The sequence below is a fragment of the Mastigoproctus giganteus genome, chromosome 7 (genome assembly GCF_048544385.1).
Source record: "Mastigoproctus giganteus isolate SK-2022 chromosome 7, ASM4854438v1, whole genome shotgun sequence".
Taxonomy (NCBI): domain Eukaryota; kingdom Metazoa; phylum Arthropoda; class Arachnida; order Uropygi; family Thelyphonidae; genus Mastigoproctus; species Mastigoproctus giganteus.
Genome location: NC_143581.1, coordinates 232,262,363 through 232,279,383, shown reverse-complemented (window position 1 = coordinate 232,279,383; position 17,021 = coordinate 232,262,363). Strand labels below are relative to the sequence as shown.

Below are 17,021 nucleotides of genomic sequence, written 5' to 3'. Positions count from 1 at the left end.
TGTCTGACGCACAAGCGTGAGCTCTGGCGATGAGCTGGGCAGCTAAGAGTTTGATGGGCGCCCCATTTGAATTCCTCGAGAATTTACTCTACTCTTCAAACTCTCTTACAAACATCAGAACGCTGAGTTGGCTCCTACTTTCTTCACATCCTCTGCATCTAGCACACACAAAGACATCCTCCTTGGCTGGATCATGAACTGTTCCAGAAATCTGCAAACATTTCACAAGTTGCACATTTTGTAGGGTGGGGTACTTTGGAGAATCGCACCCTTCGATTCTCTTCAGAGACACAGCATTCCCACTACTTTAAATTTTTTAAATATGGTCACATGATATCAGTATGGCGTATGATCCCTTCCAAAGGCTAAACAGGCCTAAAAGCGGTGAACCATGCTCGATATGTGTGTCTATAAGATTCTGCGGTAACTCTTCCACCGGCGCAGACCACCACTTAGCTCACCAAGTGACCGAGTTGGCTGTCGGCATGCAATAACGCCCGATGGCGTCTCGCACATGTTCAATCGGATTTAAATCTAATGATCGTGCTGGTCACTCAGTCGTTGGATATCTTCAATTTCAAGATATTACTCCACCACTTGAGCTCCATGTGCAGTGGCGTTTCGTGCACGAAAGTAAAATCTGGGCCAACCGCACCCCTAAAAAGTCGCACATAGAGTTCGAAGATTGTTACCGCACCTCTGCGCATGAAGAGGGGTGGGGCCGTTGAACATTATTCTGTCCCACACGACAACTGTAACGTAACCGGTTTGGTAATTCTTATACAACCGCTATAAATGTCCGAGGTTTATCGCTGTCCCCTCATTTTATCATTATTGTACAGTACACCACCATATCAAATTTTGTTCCGCTTCATCGCAGCCTACACGAATTACGATGCCTTTTCTACGTGTTCTGTTAATTTTGTCGAGCAGTGTACTAGGAACAATAATGCTCATTATAGCGACATGGCCAGAAGTTTTACATTAAGTTAGAAAATAATAAATGTGCTTGGAAAGGTTGCATAAGAAGTTATTAGTTACACAAAAATGAAAAAAGCATAAAAATAGGAAAATGTAATAAACAGGAATATATAAAGATAAAAAAAAATAAACATGGTAGCACATAACAACTGAAAAACAATGTAGGGAAGGTGAATCATAATGAAACCACGGATTTTGATCAAACAACAGATGAGAATTAATTGTTGTTGCAGCTCAAAAACACAACGTGGCACGAATTGGCCCACAAGATCAGGAAGCAGTTATTCCAATTGAACAGAAGCGATCCACTGCAGGAGAATGCCATGGTATATGTAATGGTAGCCATTTTCTTCAGGTTAATTCCAAGACGCAGCAGTGCCAAGGACTGCCTGGTCAGGTAGGAAACGATCACAAATTTGTAGACTATTGTATTTCAGAACCTAAAGGATGGCGAAGGGTTGTGCCACTGTAACTATCGTAATCATTAAACGTCTGGTGTCAGTTAACTGGTCTGCGCGGTAGCACAGCGGCATCGTCACCGTCCTCCCGACCCCAGGTGGAAAAGGTCCGGGTTCGAATCCCGTCGATGACGCGAGGTCCTTTAATGGGCTTTTTCACTCCGTGGCTGAGTTAGTCGGTCTCAGGCGTAGATAGCAAGATTTCACCCTCCCCCCCAGAAACTGGGTTTTTTAAGTCCAGCAAATCAACCAGAGAACAAACGCAATTTGCAGACATAATACATATACGGGTAGATGCAAGAAATTACAGGTGGCCCGAATATAATAATTTGATATCAATTAACTTTGGGAGGCTGGACACATTTAGATGTTTAGTTATGTCCGTGGTTCTAAATTGAGGTGGGGGAGTTGTCGACGATGCTTATCTGTGGTCCATTTCAGGGTACAGTATTCATATGCGAACAGACAGTGGTTTTTTTTAAATAAGGGAGAAGCAGATGCAAAATTTCAGCAGCATATAAAATAAAGTATAGTTTGTAGGTATCTGATAGCGATTGCGCATTGCTGAAATACAGCAAGTGTTATTTGCGGAATTATTCTGTGTAAACATCAAATCTCAGCTTCGGATTAAAATAGACAGAGTTGTCTATTTTGTAGACAGTTGATAAAGACTGGGATGAGAGTGCCACAAACTGATGCCATTATTATTATTTTTGATTTTTAGGAGCATTAGCAACTAAGGCCATATTGCTCCGGGATATGCGGTGGTCGTTCCCTGACCTTTCCGCATCCTCCGTATTTGGTGGTCATGGGCTCGAACCCCGGTCTAATCAAGAAGCGTGTGCTATGTACTGCTGCTCCTGCCCACACGGCTACGGAGACACCACAAACTGATGGTTGAATTACTGTTGGTTGTTGTTTGAGTGAATAAATCATTATTGCAGATTTATAAAGGTTAAAGTTTTAACCCAAAAATCAGCAAGCAATTTGAAAGAACAGCCAAGCTCTGTGATTGAAGAAACTATTGCCATTGGATTTGTGACGGTGGGATTAGCCTAAGCAACTTTATATCATTAGAAAATATAAAGCATCGTCATGGGGACACATAAAAGAAATTAGAAATGACTGAGAACAGAAGGCCGGAAAGGACTCCACCTTGCGGGACTCCTGCAGTGATCTTTCGGATAAAGTGGGACTTCATTATTAGTCCTCTATAAAACACGTCTATTCCTAAATAAAGCGGTAAAGAAAGCTAGTGCATTGCTATTAATCCTAAACAAAGTTACTGTAATCAAAATATAATTAAAACACTGTTTTTAATAACGTTTCATTTCAGATTCCATTTAATTTCAGTCTGACTGACCATAAACCCCCAATGTCTTCTTTTTCTATGCTTATGCAATGATATTTGAAAGACAAGCCCTTATTCCGTATTCCTAACTTGGATAATGTTGTCTGTATTGGTATTTACTTTGATTTCAGTAGTAATTATCCTTCTGTTTTTTTTTCTATTACCTTCCTCTTTTAAACAGCTCAGCAGTTCTTTCCAATTAATTTGTCAACTATTCTAATCTGGTTTATATGGCCCACGATTGGGATCTCTTTCTAGAGTTTTGTGAAACACTTACTTTTAGTATTTCTTTAGTACTCGTAAATCTGCTATAGCCTCACTGAAATCTCACTGGTGAGAGTCTTAGGTCTTTTGTGTAACTGAGTAGTTCTTTTTAACCAAACCAGGTTTCATAAAGGCAATTGGACCTCTCAGCAGGATATAGCTCCTACTGCAATCTCATAACGTTATAAACAAACTTTTAGGCCATGTCCAGGAATTCATCACTCTTCGGAATGGTTTTCTGGATCTTAGCTATCTGGTTTACAGATGATCAACCTTAAAGCTCAAATTATGCCACAAAAGACTTTCTAAATATTACTGATAGTGAGAGGCAATTATTTATCAGTGTAATAGATAATATTTCATTGAAAAATGTGCGTATTGTGACAGATGAGTGGCCTGGTAACTGGAAGGGCTGTAGAGGGATTGGGTAAATTTGGCAACACTGCTATATTTTATTTACTGGACCGCATTTGGATAATTGTGTTCAGGTTTGAAGATTGATTTAAGAAAAGATATTGAGCTTCTTTAAATGGTGCAAAGACGGGAGGCTCATCTTAAGAAGAGCAAACGGAATCCATATGCATGATGGATTACAAATGTGATAAAGCCACTGAGGGCAGTTGGGGATTGAATATAGGCATTAATTTCACATTGAAATATACAGAAAAATCAGGGGAAATATATGAACCCCAGGAACTATATTTTGTCAGTGTTGTTTGTCAACAAGTGGAATAAATTGGATTCCTGGATGGTTGAGGTTTGACAGTCTGGTAAGGTTAAGGGGTTACCAGATCGGTACCTTCTGGCAGTGGGAAAAGTAAGATCGGAGTGAGTTGACAAGTTAGACAAATATATTTTTGGTTAATACAACAAAAGACTCCTTCCTTTGCATCTTTTACCCTTTACTATATCAAAGATTACATTATTACAAAAAATAATTTCTTTTTTCTTTAATGCCAGTATGTATCTATTTTGTAGGGCGGGACCTGGAACGTTAGTTCATCTCCGCCTCGTTTCACTTCTAAGATACAGGATTCCGTAGAAATGACCAAAAATGAACTGGCTGTTTGGCTACCCGAAATCAGCAGGTGGGAAACACGACACCACCATTACGGGAAATGCCAGTATGGTGTAAAAACAAATTCAAAAAAATGGTATTGACTAAGAAGAAGTTCCTTGATTTACATTAAAGCAAAAAGATTATCTGAACTCTTCGGGAGCAAAAGTACTCCAAAAAATATCGGTATGCAAATTGAGTCTAAGGAACGTCGAAGAGAGAGAGAATGGGCGTTGAGCATCTGTATGGGGAACATTAAAGGCACTGATGAAGACGAGGAGAATCTGTCTTAAAATGCACGACGTCATACAAAAACTACACTGATTAAATCTTCAATTCGCCAAACATAGTAAATGATATGATGACGACAGCATATAAAACTAATGAAGTTGATTTGGATGTGTTTCGACGTGGTCAGATAGATTTTGTTGAGGAGGGGACCAAACAAAATATCAAAGTGGGTCTTTCCCGTCAGGCCTTCGCTAACAAAAGGAATTCTCCGAACAAAAGAAATTCCATTTTATAGAGGACCGGCCATTAAGTGTTAACGATGCCTTTCGTTCGTCAGCTCTTTGTTGCCATTGGCAACTGAAGCTACACCGGAAAATTAAAGTGAGCGGCAGAGGACAAAAGATACGCTCGAAACTGTTGATTGAAAGACTTCTTTTTCCCCCCCTTTTAAGGTTCTGAGAACTTAAGGAGCTTCGGAAAAATATTGTTCGCCGCTTTCAGAAAAGCCCAGCTTGCAGGCACACAACACGGTCACCAGGTAAGTGAAATAAACTTGGACCGTTCATCTTTGTTGAGAATACCGCAGCGCGTGCTACTTTTAAACCCCTGAACTATGATGACTTTGTTTGAAGCGCATAATTTGCGTTGGAAATTATCCACGCTTAAAGCGTTCATCTTAACATTCTGCAGGTTAAATATCATCGCGGATGGAAAGTTCCATCAGAGTGTCAATTTATGTTAAAATCATAAAGAGCATTAAGAAGACGAGGTGTTACATTTTCTTATTATTTCATTCGTTTTCAATAAATTGTTTAAAACTGGGATTGGTTTGAAGCAATTAATTTGAAGAACAGGAGAGATAATTGTTTCTGTGTTTTCCATGGATAACGTTCTCCAATAATCACCTCACATCACCCGGAGGAATGAAACAATCTGCCATGGCCTGACTTCGCAGAACGTTATTCCAAAGTAATTTCTTATGCAGATGGCTGAGATCCCGTTTATAAACATTACACAAAGCAGCGAATTGAATAAATTTGTTGGCCGTATTTAAATTGTCCTACAGCAGTGTCCAAACGCTCGTGGAATCGCCAAGCAAGAAATAAATTTTGCTCCTATTATTACCCAATATTTGTTACTACATAACGGAAAGTTCGTGTCATTTGACGCTCCCTCGGGATAATTTCGAGTGCCTTCATTGTGCAAAATCCTTTTAAGTTTAGAAAGAGGTTATTATAAGGAGGTGGGGAGGAAACTCTGGGAGCGGTGGAAAGTAATTTACTGGTGTTTGTGCAGCGCTGCGTGTCTCACAGTGAAATGGCTCGCGATGTGGCTGCTGTTTATGTAGATAGCCCGAGTTACATAAAGAAGGCGTTAAGATGTCGCCTGGAATTTGAGAGTAACATTTGCTTAAAGTCATCATCGGTCTCTGACTCGATAGGCTACCATGAATACGCTTTCAATTATTCCTCTTAGAATATCTGCCAAGAGCTTCCTCTGACTGAAAACTTAGATTAAATAATTTCGCGAAGTTGGAGGTCTGGAATAACCGCAGTGTGGTGCGGTTCGAGAGCAAAGAAAATCTCAAGTTGGTTCTCGTTCTGCTACAACAACTGAAACGTTGCTTTCCCGCAATGCGTTGAAACACAAGAAGAAGCCGCTTAATCATAAATGGTTAGTTTCAAAAAGGGCATTACAATTTTCTGCAAATTTCCTCCGCTGGAGGTCGCTAATACTAGCCACATAAATAAATATTCGCTTACCTGCTGTACGTTGTCCGGAAGACACCCTATCAGACCCATCGTTAACATGTTCGATTCGGATTCCCTGAGGAATCCTTGAGTACTGGGTCGAGAACTAGAAACCATATTTAGAGACCGTGCGGCCACCTGCAAAATAAAAAAGAAAAACATTTTAAACGTTGAAGGACTACACGACATTCGCTAAACTTACATTTTTAAAGCGAAGTAAATAAAAAAACATGTTAGATTTCAAAGTAATCGTCTTGAAGAAAGCTGGAAAAAACCCGCTGAGCAAAATACAACAAAGGCTGTTCTATTATTAGTTCGTTGATGCAACTGGAACACTTCTTTCTATTAAGACCCGTCCGCGAAGTGAGCAGGATTTCATTACTTTTCTGACCTTAATTGTCTTTTTTGGAAATAAATTTTCATCCGCGGGACAGTTGGGTCGTTACAATAATGCTTCTGGGACCACTGCGGTCGAAAGAAGCGGTTGCAACAGTTGAATGGATTCCGTGTCACCGAGTTCAGTAATTGATCTAAAGCAAGCGCGAAAGGCAGAAACTGAATTGTTCCTAACTGGTCCTCTCGGTTCCAAATACAATTAATCTCGCCGCGTTTATATTCTGGAGGCTGTCGGGCAAGTTGCGATCGTTTCTGAAGTCGTTTTTATTCGAAGGCCTGCTGCGCGCAACAGTTTCCTGATTTCTTGTGACAATCCACAGTTTTCTTTCTCCCAGGAACGCAATTTATTTCTTCTCGCGTCGAAGACCTTTTCCGTGTGTCACGTATTGTCAGCCCCTCCAGATAAGCAAATATGCATTGGATTTGACGCCAAGATGTTTACAATACAACAGGGAGGATTTGTTAGCTGTCAGTCAAAAAGTGAAGAGTTACGAAACTCTGTTCTCTTCTTCCGTTCAACGGACTTCAAAAATTTCATCGTTCGTAATTGGTTAAATTGTTTGCAACTTTCTATTGGCTGCTAGTTTAACCGATACTTTGTGTTCGTATGGAGAATCTCTCGTTCATTTTCTCCACGGGAGGATTTCCTTGACGGCATGACTAATCGCTGCGAGGGCATTCCCGCTACGACGTCCTCGGATTTGTGACGTGATTTGTATCCTCCTCCAAATCACACGGCCCTCGTAATACCCTCGTTGCACCGATGTGTAACAGTTACTGCGGTTGAGGCTAATATTTCTAGGTGAAAATACGCGGCACTTTGCAACCATGGCAACGCAAAGGAAGAAACATAAACAATTGTTTTGCTTTGTTGTTTTGTTCAGAAATCTACGTCGGTTTTGCCTTTTTGAGGTTTTGAATTGCCAGAAGCAATCGCAATGTTCAAAACTCATCCAGCCAATTTCTCATTAAATAATAGTTTAACTCGGAAAACGTTTTAAAATTTGTATTTAGCTCAGTAAAGTAAAACGATTTCGTTGTTTGGTGTTATTAATACGCGTAAGGACCGCACCAAAAATAAACGACTTTTTTACATTCACTTTTGAAGGAATATGGAAGTTAGACATCTTCGTTGTATCGTAAACTTATAATAAATAAATAAAGCGGAAAATTGGCGCAATTAAGCAACCGAGCCGCCCTTAAGTAGTTCCAGTTTTAAAATTAATGAACGAGACGTCGATTACGCGACACCGAAATCAGACTCGTACTTGAACGCGGTCACGATACCATTAATTGCAAATCGGGCGATGAATTACTTAATGCGGATTCGTTTGTTCGCTTACAATTTTAATTATTTAAAGAAACTGAATCCTGGGATGGATTTAATCGTAAAAGTTTGACAAACTAACGAGAGAACGTCAAATTCACCATCCATACAATGACTTAGAATTGTTAATTTAATTTTTTTATTTGAACAATCAGTAATCTTCAAGGTAGATTACTGATTCTAACATTCGTTCTATTCGGTAAATAATATAATGTAAACAATTTCTATGTACGTCAATCGGTCGCATTTCTACGTTGTAGTGCAGATTCTACCAATTGCTTCGACGTTAACTTTTGGAAAGTAACGTTCAAAGATTTGTACTCCCTCCTAGCCCCCTACACGGGGTGGTGAATAAACTTAAGCGATTTAGAGAAATAGCTCTCTCGTACCACAAAGCATTTAAGCGAAGCAACCTTCCTTAAATATGTAAATTCAAAGGATACTTACCCTCTGCGGATGTTCTCCAACTGTTCTAAAGGTGTCCGTGAATCTGCAAAAGAAAAAAAAAACAATTACTGTACATAAAAGATAAAGAAAATAAACTGGTCCAACGGTAGTTACACAAGGCTAAGTCTTACCCTGGCAGCCACCGGAGGTTCCTTCCATTTTTTTTCCCTCTCTGTAACCGAATATACCAGACTTCGGAGATTAAGCGAGAGAGCGCCACCTAGTGCAAAAAAATTCTCCAAAGGGCTTACAAGATGGAACCGAGCCGGCAACTTTGGGGGGTGGAAAGTGGGATTATGAAAGGTTTATCCATTTTGTATATTTGTATCCGTGCGCGCGTGCGTGTATATTTCGAGACCATGCGCGGGGTTGGTTAAAGACGCGCTTGCAAAAATTTCCCGTTAAATGACCGAAACTTGCTCGCAGTTGGGAAGTTTTGTATCATTTTTCGCGATGCAGCGGAGCTGATAAAAATTTTTAACGATCTGTTTACTGGAGTTTTTCCGTCTTTCTATTCCTTTGCGCCTTTACAGATTGTATTTTCTCCGGTCTTCTAGCATTTCTCGTGGTTGCAGCTACTGTTTCGGAGAACCTGTCATGACGACGGGTTCTCATAAATAAGTTAAGCCCAGCTGCTGTGAATGCGCGTGTTCCCACGGTGTGTCTCTGGATATTGAATTGCTCTCCTGCGCCGAATTGCTGTTTTAAGCGATCTTTATGAAGAATAATGTTGTAGCTCGCGACTCTGTGCCGCTTCCAGAGCAGGAAATAACCAGCTGTTTGGGAGTTGCTGGCATGTTTTTAAATATCAAATTCGCGAATGATTGCTGTTTGATCTCGACGATCGATAAACTCCAAGCCGAAGATCTGTAATTTCTTCGTTGTTTCTGCCTCTCTCTATTAGGGGGTTCCGCTGTAAACACCTATTTAGTGCGCAGAAACCGCGGGCAAGATTAAATAAAACAACGTAAAACCTTTTGAAGTTTCGAGGGATTGGATCTGCAAAGGGACCATCCTACCCCATCTGCCGTTCTAAAGAGGCCATTACGGGCTAATAATTTGCCCCGAGGCATATAAAGAAAGCAATAAACGTCGGTTCCTGACAGATCCGCATTTAAATGGACGAACAGCCTGGAGAGGGTTAACGTGGGTTCCCACGGTATTTTTGCAAAAGGACAACATTTGCTACCGCTTGGAATATTAGAAAATCTATGGGGAAAATCTCGGTTCTTTCTACGCACACGTTCGGATTTGATGTTCACGCCCTCTGTTGGCATAAAGAGTCGTTTGTTACCGGTTAAAGGTGATGCGCCGTTTACAAGTGGTGTCATCGTTGCTCATCTGATGTCGTCAGTTCCAGTGACGTGTGAAGTCAAATGCGTCGTTCACTCTTGAACGAGGATTGCTATATCGGGATTGGTGCAATCGAATGAAAACACCAGTGTCAAAATGCGAAACAGATAAACAACCCAGTCTTTAAAACAATAGCCCTGGCAACGGACTACTTTTCGCTCTTTTTCCCACTGCATTAATCCAACAAGGAAGTGAGTTTTCATACAGGGATTTCCTTTCTTTTTTTTTTTTTAAAGAATAAATCACTCAAGTTATCCAAGATATTACACACACACACACACACACACACACACACACACATGAGGAAGAATCTTCGAGAATTATGTTGATAGTATGTGTGGTATTTTATGTGAATCAGCCTAATAAAAGATTTTCAGACTTCAGTCAGACCATTTGTAAATGATTAAATGACAAAATGAAACATTCGTGAACTTGAACAGTGAGTTTAGTCAAATGTCAATGGATAATTCCGATTCCCTCTCCCCAAGCATTTCTCTTAATTGGATTAGCAAAAATTTTTTCAGTTCAACCGTCTACTGCAGTTGTCCCAACTACAGTATACTGTCAACTCTCCCCACCCCTCAATTCCCATGTTGCATCCATGTACCCCACAGAGAAACCAATCAACCATCTAAGATAAGCAGCTTCCCCACATTACCATACGCTGACTTCTACGTGAGTATATCCGTGACGGAGAAAACGAGGTAAAATATTATGATCGGTGGGGCACGCTCAAACTCATCGCGACCAGAACAAAGATTAAAATATATCGAGCAGGATGCGCAGTGGATAAAAAAAGAGAGATGCTTCAAGAAGTGCAAATCGCAGCAAGCGTGCGAAATTTGAATGAACGAGACAATTAAGAATTGCTTTATGCGAGGGAACGGAGGGGGCGAACGACTCGCGAATAGCGCGGGAAGGGAGGGAGGGGGGCGTGACGGACCCCTACACTTACCTCTCTTTGACAATGTTGTCCAAGGCGGAGTGGAATGAAGAGAGAATCCCAGGTGAGCTGTAAGTACTCATAACTGGCGAGGCGTGAAGCGATGCTCTGTCAGTGCCGCTCAACAGGGTAGTCCTAACAGTGGGAGACACGACGTGTGCCGTGCCAGGCGTCTTCTCCTTCGTTTTGCTGCTGCTACGGTTCCCGATGCGTGCTCCGTGGAAGAACCTAACCAAACCTCATCCGGCATTTCATCTGGTCCGCGTGCAGGCTCGCTGGCGCGTGGACACGAACTCAGCACATACACGGAGAAACTCTGCGAGAAATCGTTAGAGGCCCAGGGCTAACAGGTTTCGAGTTTCCCACGGTGTGACGTCACCAGGCCAATACACCTCTTCGATCTGTAATTCCATCTCGCAATGGCCGTGCTGCCGCTGCCGCCGCCGCCTCTACACAGAACTCCATTTCGGATTTGTTTTGCTGAAAACTTCGCGAAACTCCCAGCACTACTTGTAGGACACTCCACAGATGGTTCCCATCAAAGAATGCACATCACGTGATCAGCCGTCATTTGGCCGCATCGCGATGGAAAGGAGGTTTTTCTTCGCTTTATTCAAGCTGTTAGCTGCGCAAATTCGGGAATTTTTTTTCTTTTTCCAATTAAAATTACAGAAATTTGCAATTAACGTACGCAAAACAATCCCGAAATCTTGCAACGTTTGTTTATTTGTATACGTATTGAGCGCGAAATCCGTACGCATTTTTCGGACGAATTGCAACCAACGCTTTCGTGTGAACTTGGTACACACACAGAGACTGTCGTACGGAATATCGATGAGTCGGAGGCACAGAAACAGACGGGGCAGGTAAGATTGATGCGAGGAAGAGAACAGAATCCGGAGAAGTGAACACGTATGCTGCGAAACATATCTTTGGCGCAAAACCCCGAAGAGTGGACGCGCGATATATCTTAAAACCAATTTATTGTATTGTTTGCACCTCCGGAACAACATCACGCTGGAAAAGAAAGAAAGAAAGAAAAAATATTCGCGCAAGAGGTTCACCGAGCCACATAAGAAAAGTAATTTTAGTTATTAGGTCAAGAGTTAAAACAATCTCGCGTTTTGGTAGAATGCTAAGAAGTTTTCTATTGGAAAAGGGAAGGAGTCCCGAAAAAGGAATGATGTAAGTGATCGTGCTGGATGGATTAGGCTGAGATCTAATACCCTCGGTCGCAGCTTGAACTGAATGATTTCACCCGAATCTCTATTCGGTATTTGCAATCGTGGAAAGCCTAATACTTTCACTTATTAGTGCTCAAAGCCTCTCAGGTCATTGGTCTTTCTGCGCTTAGAGAGAATATCAAATATATTAAAGTGGAAGTGCAACATTGAAAACAGTGGGATGCAATGAATTTAAAATGAAGTGATAATGTTTACATCAAGGAGCGACTTCTGTCGAAAAAGTATGAAATCCCGCGATCGGTCGAAATCTATTTCTTACTGGGGAAGTCGAGAGCCGTGAGAAAGCGACACCTGGTGGTGTACTTATCTAAAAATAATCCGAGTTGCCGGAGGGAAGTGGAAAGCCACTTCAGAGTTTGCTGCGAGAAATTATTCATCGCCTTTAATAAAAGAGAATGAAAGACGACAGTTGATGATTACGAAATATTTGGATCGTGGTGAGGACAATTATTATAAAACTGGGATGATTATGACGTTCATCTTTATCAATGCTCGTTCTTGAGTCGGCCCAGCACTGCGTAGCGGCATCAAACATCAATTCAAACTTTTCACTTAGCATCTTAACTGATTCTGTAAGCTTTTGGGGTGGAAGATGCGTTCATTTATCGATTTTATTTACTTTTTTTAATCTCTAAGGAGGGGTCTGTGGGATTCTGATCATAACAGTTAAGCGCTATACCAAAATATCAAATTCTCTCATCAAGTATAAATTGAGCATTTGGCTGCATGATGACTGAACAGTCGGAACGGTTTTGTGCTGATTTTCCATCTTATCTTTATTTCATTTTAATTGGAAATAAGAAACGAATCCCCCATCCCTAAGGAGAGGCGAAGAGGCTGTCCATTGTCTGATAAAGAGCTAAGAAATCGGCTACAAGAATTTGATCTCTGCCTTACATGTGTTTCTCGTGGCTTCAAACTGTCCTTAGCGACGAGGGCAATTAGCCTCGTTTTAATAGTTTATTGGGAACAGACGCGCTCGCCCTGTTTATCATTTGCGAGAAATTTATGGCGAAGATTATCTCCGAAGAACGGCGAATGTTTTCCAGTAATGATGAAATCATTCATCTCTACAATTACCACTTTATCAGTGGGGCTAATGTTACGGGGATACCGGGCGCGGCCTCTCCTTTCCTAATAGAATGTTTCCGTAGATGAAACGCTTTTGTTCTGCGCAATGATCTCGAACGCGTCCAGGCCGCGCGGGCAGTAAAGCAGCCCTCATTCTCCCAGCCTGTTTTCGATTGCGGTGGGAACTCGGCAGGTGCTCGCGTTTAGTGGAGCAATACTCTCGTCCTCAGAGATGTGGCTACGTTCATCCGATACAGGCCTATTGCAGACACTTCTCCTCCGCAAGGGGGGTTTGGCTACAGAACGTGGGCTCCTATTGTACAATTGTAATGGGCAGAATGAGCAAACTGCATCTTTAATAGATTTTTGTTCCTTTTTAACTCGCATTTATAGAATTCGTTTGTTTTTCTGCGTTAAACAGTGTGCGATACCCAAGCGAAAAAAACAGCAAATGAAATCGCTTTAATTTTCAACCATTCGTAGAAAATGTTTCAAATGAACTTGTGGGAGGGATATTGATTACCACGTTTTCGAAAGAATTGCGTGTATCAATATTTATTGCGAAAAAATCACTTTATTTGAAGTCCAATAAACTTTTATGTATTTCTCTATTTCACACTAAAAAATAACTCCGGGAAGTGGTTATGCAGTGGCTCCCCCTATTTCTGTACGTTATGATATTAGCGCTGGTGAATTCCCTTTACCTCGATGATCATTTCAGAGAATCCTGAACCGCATCCTTCACCCACAGTCTGTGGAGATGAGAAATTTTTTTGCTTTCTTGTTTTTAAAACCCCCCTCCTTATGGCAGTGAAGGGTCAAATTGCTGATTACTATACCTGTATATAATGCGTATGTGTGCGCATATATATATAAAAACGAAGAAGAGGAAGGGAGAAGAAAAGAACAGTACTTTTACCTAACACCATTTTGGATACTGAAATAGAACTCTTCCACTTTCACCATCATGGCTTCAATAACGTTAAAATTAAAATACTTGCCATCATCAATGACAACGTTCTTCGTGACTGTTATGAGAATTTATTTATGTGTACCTGTAAGTCTTTATATCCCTATGGCTTAAACAATAGATTTTTTTAACAAAATTCAAATTCTTTTAAGCAACGGTTGTTTAAACACCAGCCACTGTATTTACAATCTATTCCATCTCAGTCATTTCTTCAATAATAATAAGCGTAGATACAAACGTGGAAATAAATTAAATCGTCATCACAGGCATATTCGGCACAATTTTCGTAATATTATTAGCTCCTGGGACAACACCATTCTTGATGTACATAGCCTTTCTCTTTAATATCAAAAACTCTATATTAAAAGCCTTAACTCAATTTTAAAAATATTCAACTTAAGCATATTATTTTAGATATCTCTCTCTTTAGATTAGGTCGTATCACTACATACAGTAATGAATACTGTACTATTAAATTCACGCATAGCTGGTTTGATAAAAATTCCTTGGCATCATTTACTAAATAACCGTAATAATTTTCTCCCATTTTATAACGATTTCAAGTTCAAGATCCATCACTGCTTTAGCTATGAATCTCCTATTGGACTCAAAATTTGTAATTATAAAACTTTAGCTACTAATTTAGGCAACTTGCAAGCTTCAGATCTTCCATATCATTGTAATAATCCCAATTCCATACGTAATTCTCCTTTCGTTTATCAGCATCAGACATATTATTACTGGCAACCTGGATATTATTAACAACATTCCACTCAAGTCGGCCATGGAAAAAGGATTCAAATTCAGACCTGTCCATAAGGCCAACCTCAATAATATATATAAAGATTTATATCTTAATATCTTAAACTTTTGCAATAAGTTGGCTTATAAGTATACAATACCTCATGAAGCGTTTTATAACTGGATAAACGTTATATATCAAGACGTTAAAAAAATTATTTCTAAGACTTACAACCTTTATAATAATTCACATATCAGGTTCTCTAATCTCAAAAAAGCCATCTTAGATTTACAACAAAAATTTATTATCACCCCTGTAGATACTTCCAACAACTTTCCATTCTTCTGCAAGCAGTTTTATTATACAACCCTCAAAAAGGAAGTCGAAAGCAGTTCCACTTTTCTACGCTATAATCTCGGCATTAATAGAATCATCAAAAAAAATTTATAGCCCTGCATAAAAAATTACTATATAATATCGGTGTTTAGATACACCATAGACATTCTTAAAAAAACTACAAAGTAGTTGTTGTGGGCATCATTTGCTCTTTCTCATATTGTGCTCTGCCTTCACAACGAGTTGCCATGATACTGCACTACCTCAAATAAGTAACGCTTTGCTAATAGAGAAGACTATTGTTACTTATTCTCAGTGAGTACCACCACCCAGACATGTTTCACGGCTATTTGTATATGTGTGGGTTAATAGCTCTACTATCCACTTGTCCCTATTAGACTTAGAAAGCAAAAAAGGTAGAGGGAAAGTAATAGTAGGAGTGGAAGAGGAAAAAGAAACATGTAGAAGAATGAAAGGGACTAACTCCTTCAACTCACACCACTCATAAACTCCTCGAATAGGTAACGCTTCCCCAGTAGAGAAGACTGTTGTTACCCATTCTCGGAAACTCCGTGAACTCCAGGCTCCCCAGACATGTTTCAAGGCTATTGGCCTATCATCAGTGGGTGGGCAGGTACCCTAGTATTGCAGACATGACGACCCAGTTGTGAAGTTAATCGCATAATATGAGAGATGCCAAAAGGTGTATAAGATAATATTTAAAATAATTAAATGCACATGGCATAATACTTTAAGAGTTTAGTATGCAAAACAAATTTAAAGAATTCAATTCTTATAAACACGCAAATAGCGTTCAACATGAAATGCTTCCTAATCAAGCTCTGCTAATCAACCAACTTGTAAACAAGGATACAGTTCAGAAAATTATTAACAAACTACGAATTGATAGTAGTGAAGGCCCTGACGGCATCCCTAGTTTTATTATTAAATTGTCCAGTGCATTCATCATTGATTCTCTAGTTCATATTATTTCCAGTTGCATCTCCCGGCCTTTCCTTCCAAGATTATGGAAGACTTTTAAAATTACCCTGATTCCAAAACAGCTAGCAATAATAACCATATAAACTATCGTCCAATTGCTGTATCGTCAATAATCGCTAAGATTATTGATAAGATCATGCTGCCATATCTTCGGGATGCGATCTCTGCTAATGCACCCGACAACATGCATTTTGGTCCTACAGGGCGCTCTACAACAACAAGCCTAGCTGACACCATTGTGCGCATCCAAACTGCGTTTCAGGATAAAGCACAATGCGATGTCTTTTACTTAGACATCAAAGGTGCTTTCGACAACATTGATCACAAGAAAGCCATTGAAATACTGAAAAATCATTTCCCCATTGATACAATGGTTATATCCTATCTTCAGTACAGCCTCAATCACAGAAATCTCATCTTCCCCACTAATACTGATAATATTCTCGTCACAACCGCAACAGGCATCCCTCAAGGAGGTGTTCTCTCCAGTGTTATATTTTCAGCATCTCTACAACCACTTCTACAAGAAAATCCAAATCTGCTGTCTTATGCCGATGATTTAAAGTTGTTTATTATTTCCAAATCCTGTGATGACATTTCCAAGGTTAGCCATGATGCGAATTTACAGATGTGCGGAATCATCAAATATCTGAAGAATCTCAATCTGACTATAAATACAAACAAATCTGCTCAAATAACTTATTCCTTACAGAAACAACCAAACCACATAGAAATTAAAATTTCAAATGTTTCAATTCCCAACGTATTTGCTCACAAAGACCTAGGAGTTGTTTTTGACAAAAATCTTTCATTTAATTCTCACTATGTATATGTTGCTAAAAAAATTCAAAAATCAAGATGGCTGATCAAGCAAGAAACAGCGGCGATTCAAGATAGAAAAACAGTCATTAACCATGTTCAGAGATGCATTTTTCCCATTCTGTCCTATGCTTCCGAAATCTGGTCTGGCGCTCCTCAAGTTACCGTAAAAAAATTCCTTGCCCTAGAGTATTGGGTTCTTAGATGGCTGAACAATAAACTTCGTTTTTCCCGTACAATATCCAGGCAACAGCTTTACAAAAACTTAAAAACAAAGC

General features: G+C 40.0%; 2 protein-coding genes across 2 annotated transcripts in view; one reads left to right on the top strand and one right to left on the bottom strand.

Moving 5' to 3' along the window:
- Positions 1 to 17,021, top strand: part of RYa-R (RYamide receptor) — a 288,646-nt gene that overhangs the window by 37,403 nt on the left and 234,222 nt on the right. The window lies entirely within an intron of this gene.
- The window catches only part of LOC150083770 (uncharacterized), a 71,874-nt gene that overhangs the window by 49,789 nt on the left and 5,064 nt on the right, over positions 1 to 17,021 (bottom strand). The window contains exons 2-4 of the mRNA XM_090378598.1: positions 13,794 to 13,902; positions 8,264 to 8,306; positions 6,106 to 6,231 (exon numbers count right to left, since the gene is read on the bottom strand). Coding sequence (XP_090234724.1) covers positions 6,106 to 6,231; positions 8,264 to 8,306; positions 13,794 to 13,902 — 278 coding nt within the window. The remainder of the gene's footprint in view (positions 1 to 6,105; positions 6,232 to 8,263; positions 8,307 to 13,793; positions 13,903 to 17,021) is intronic.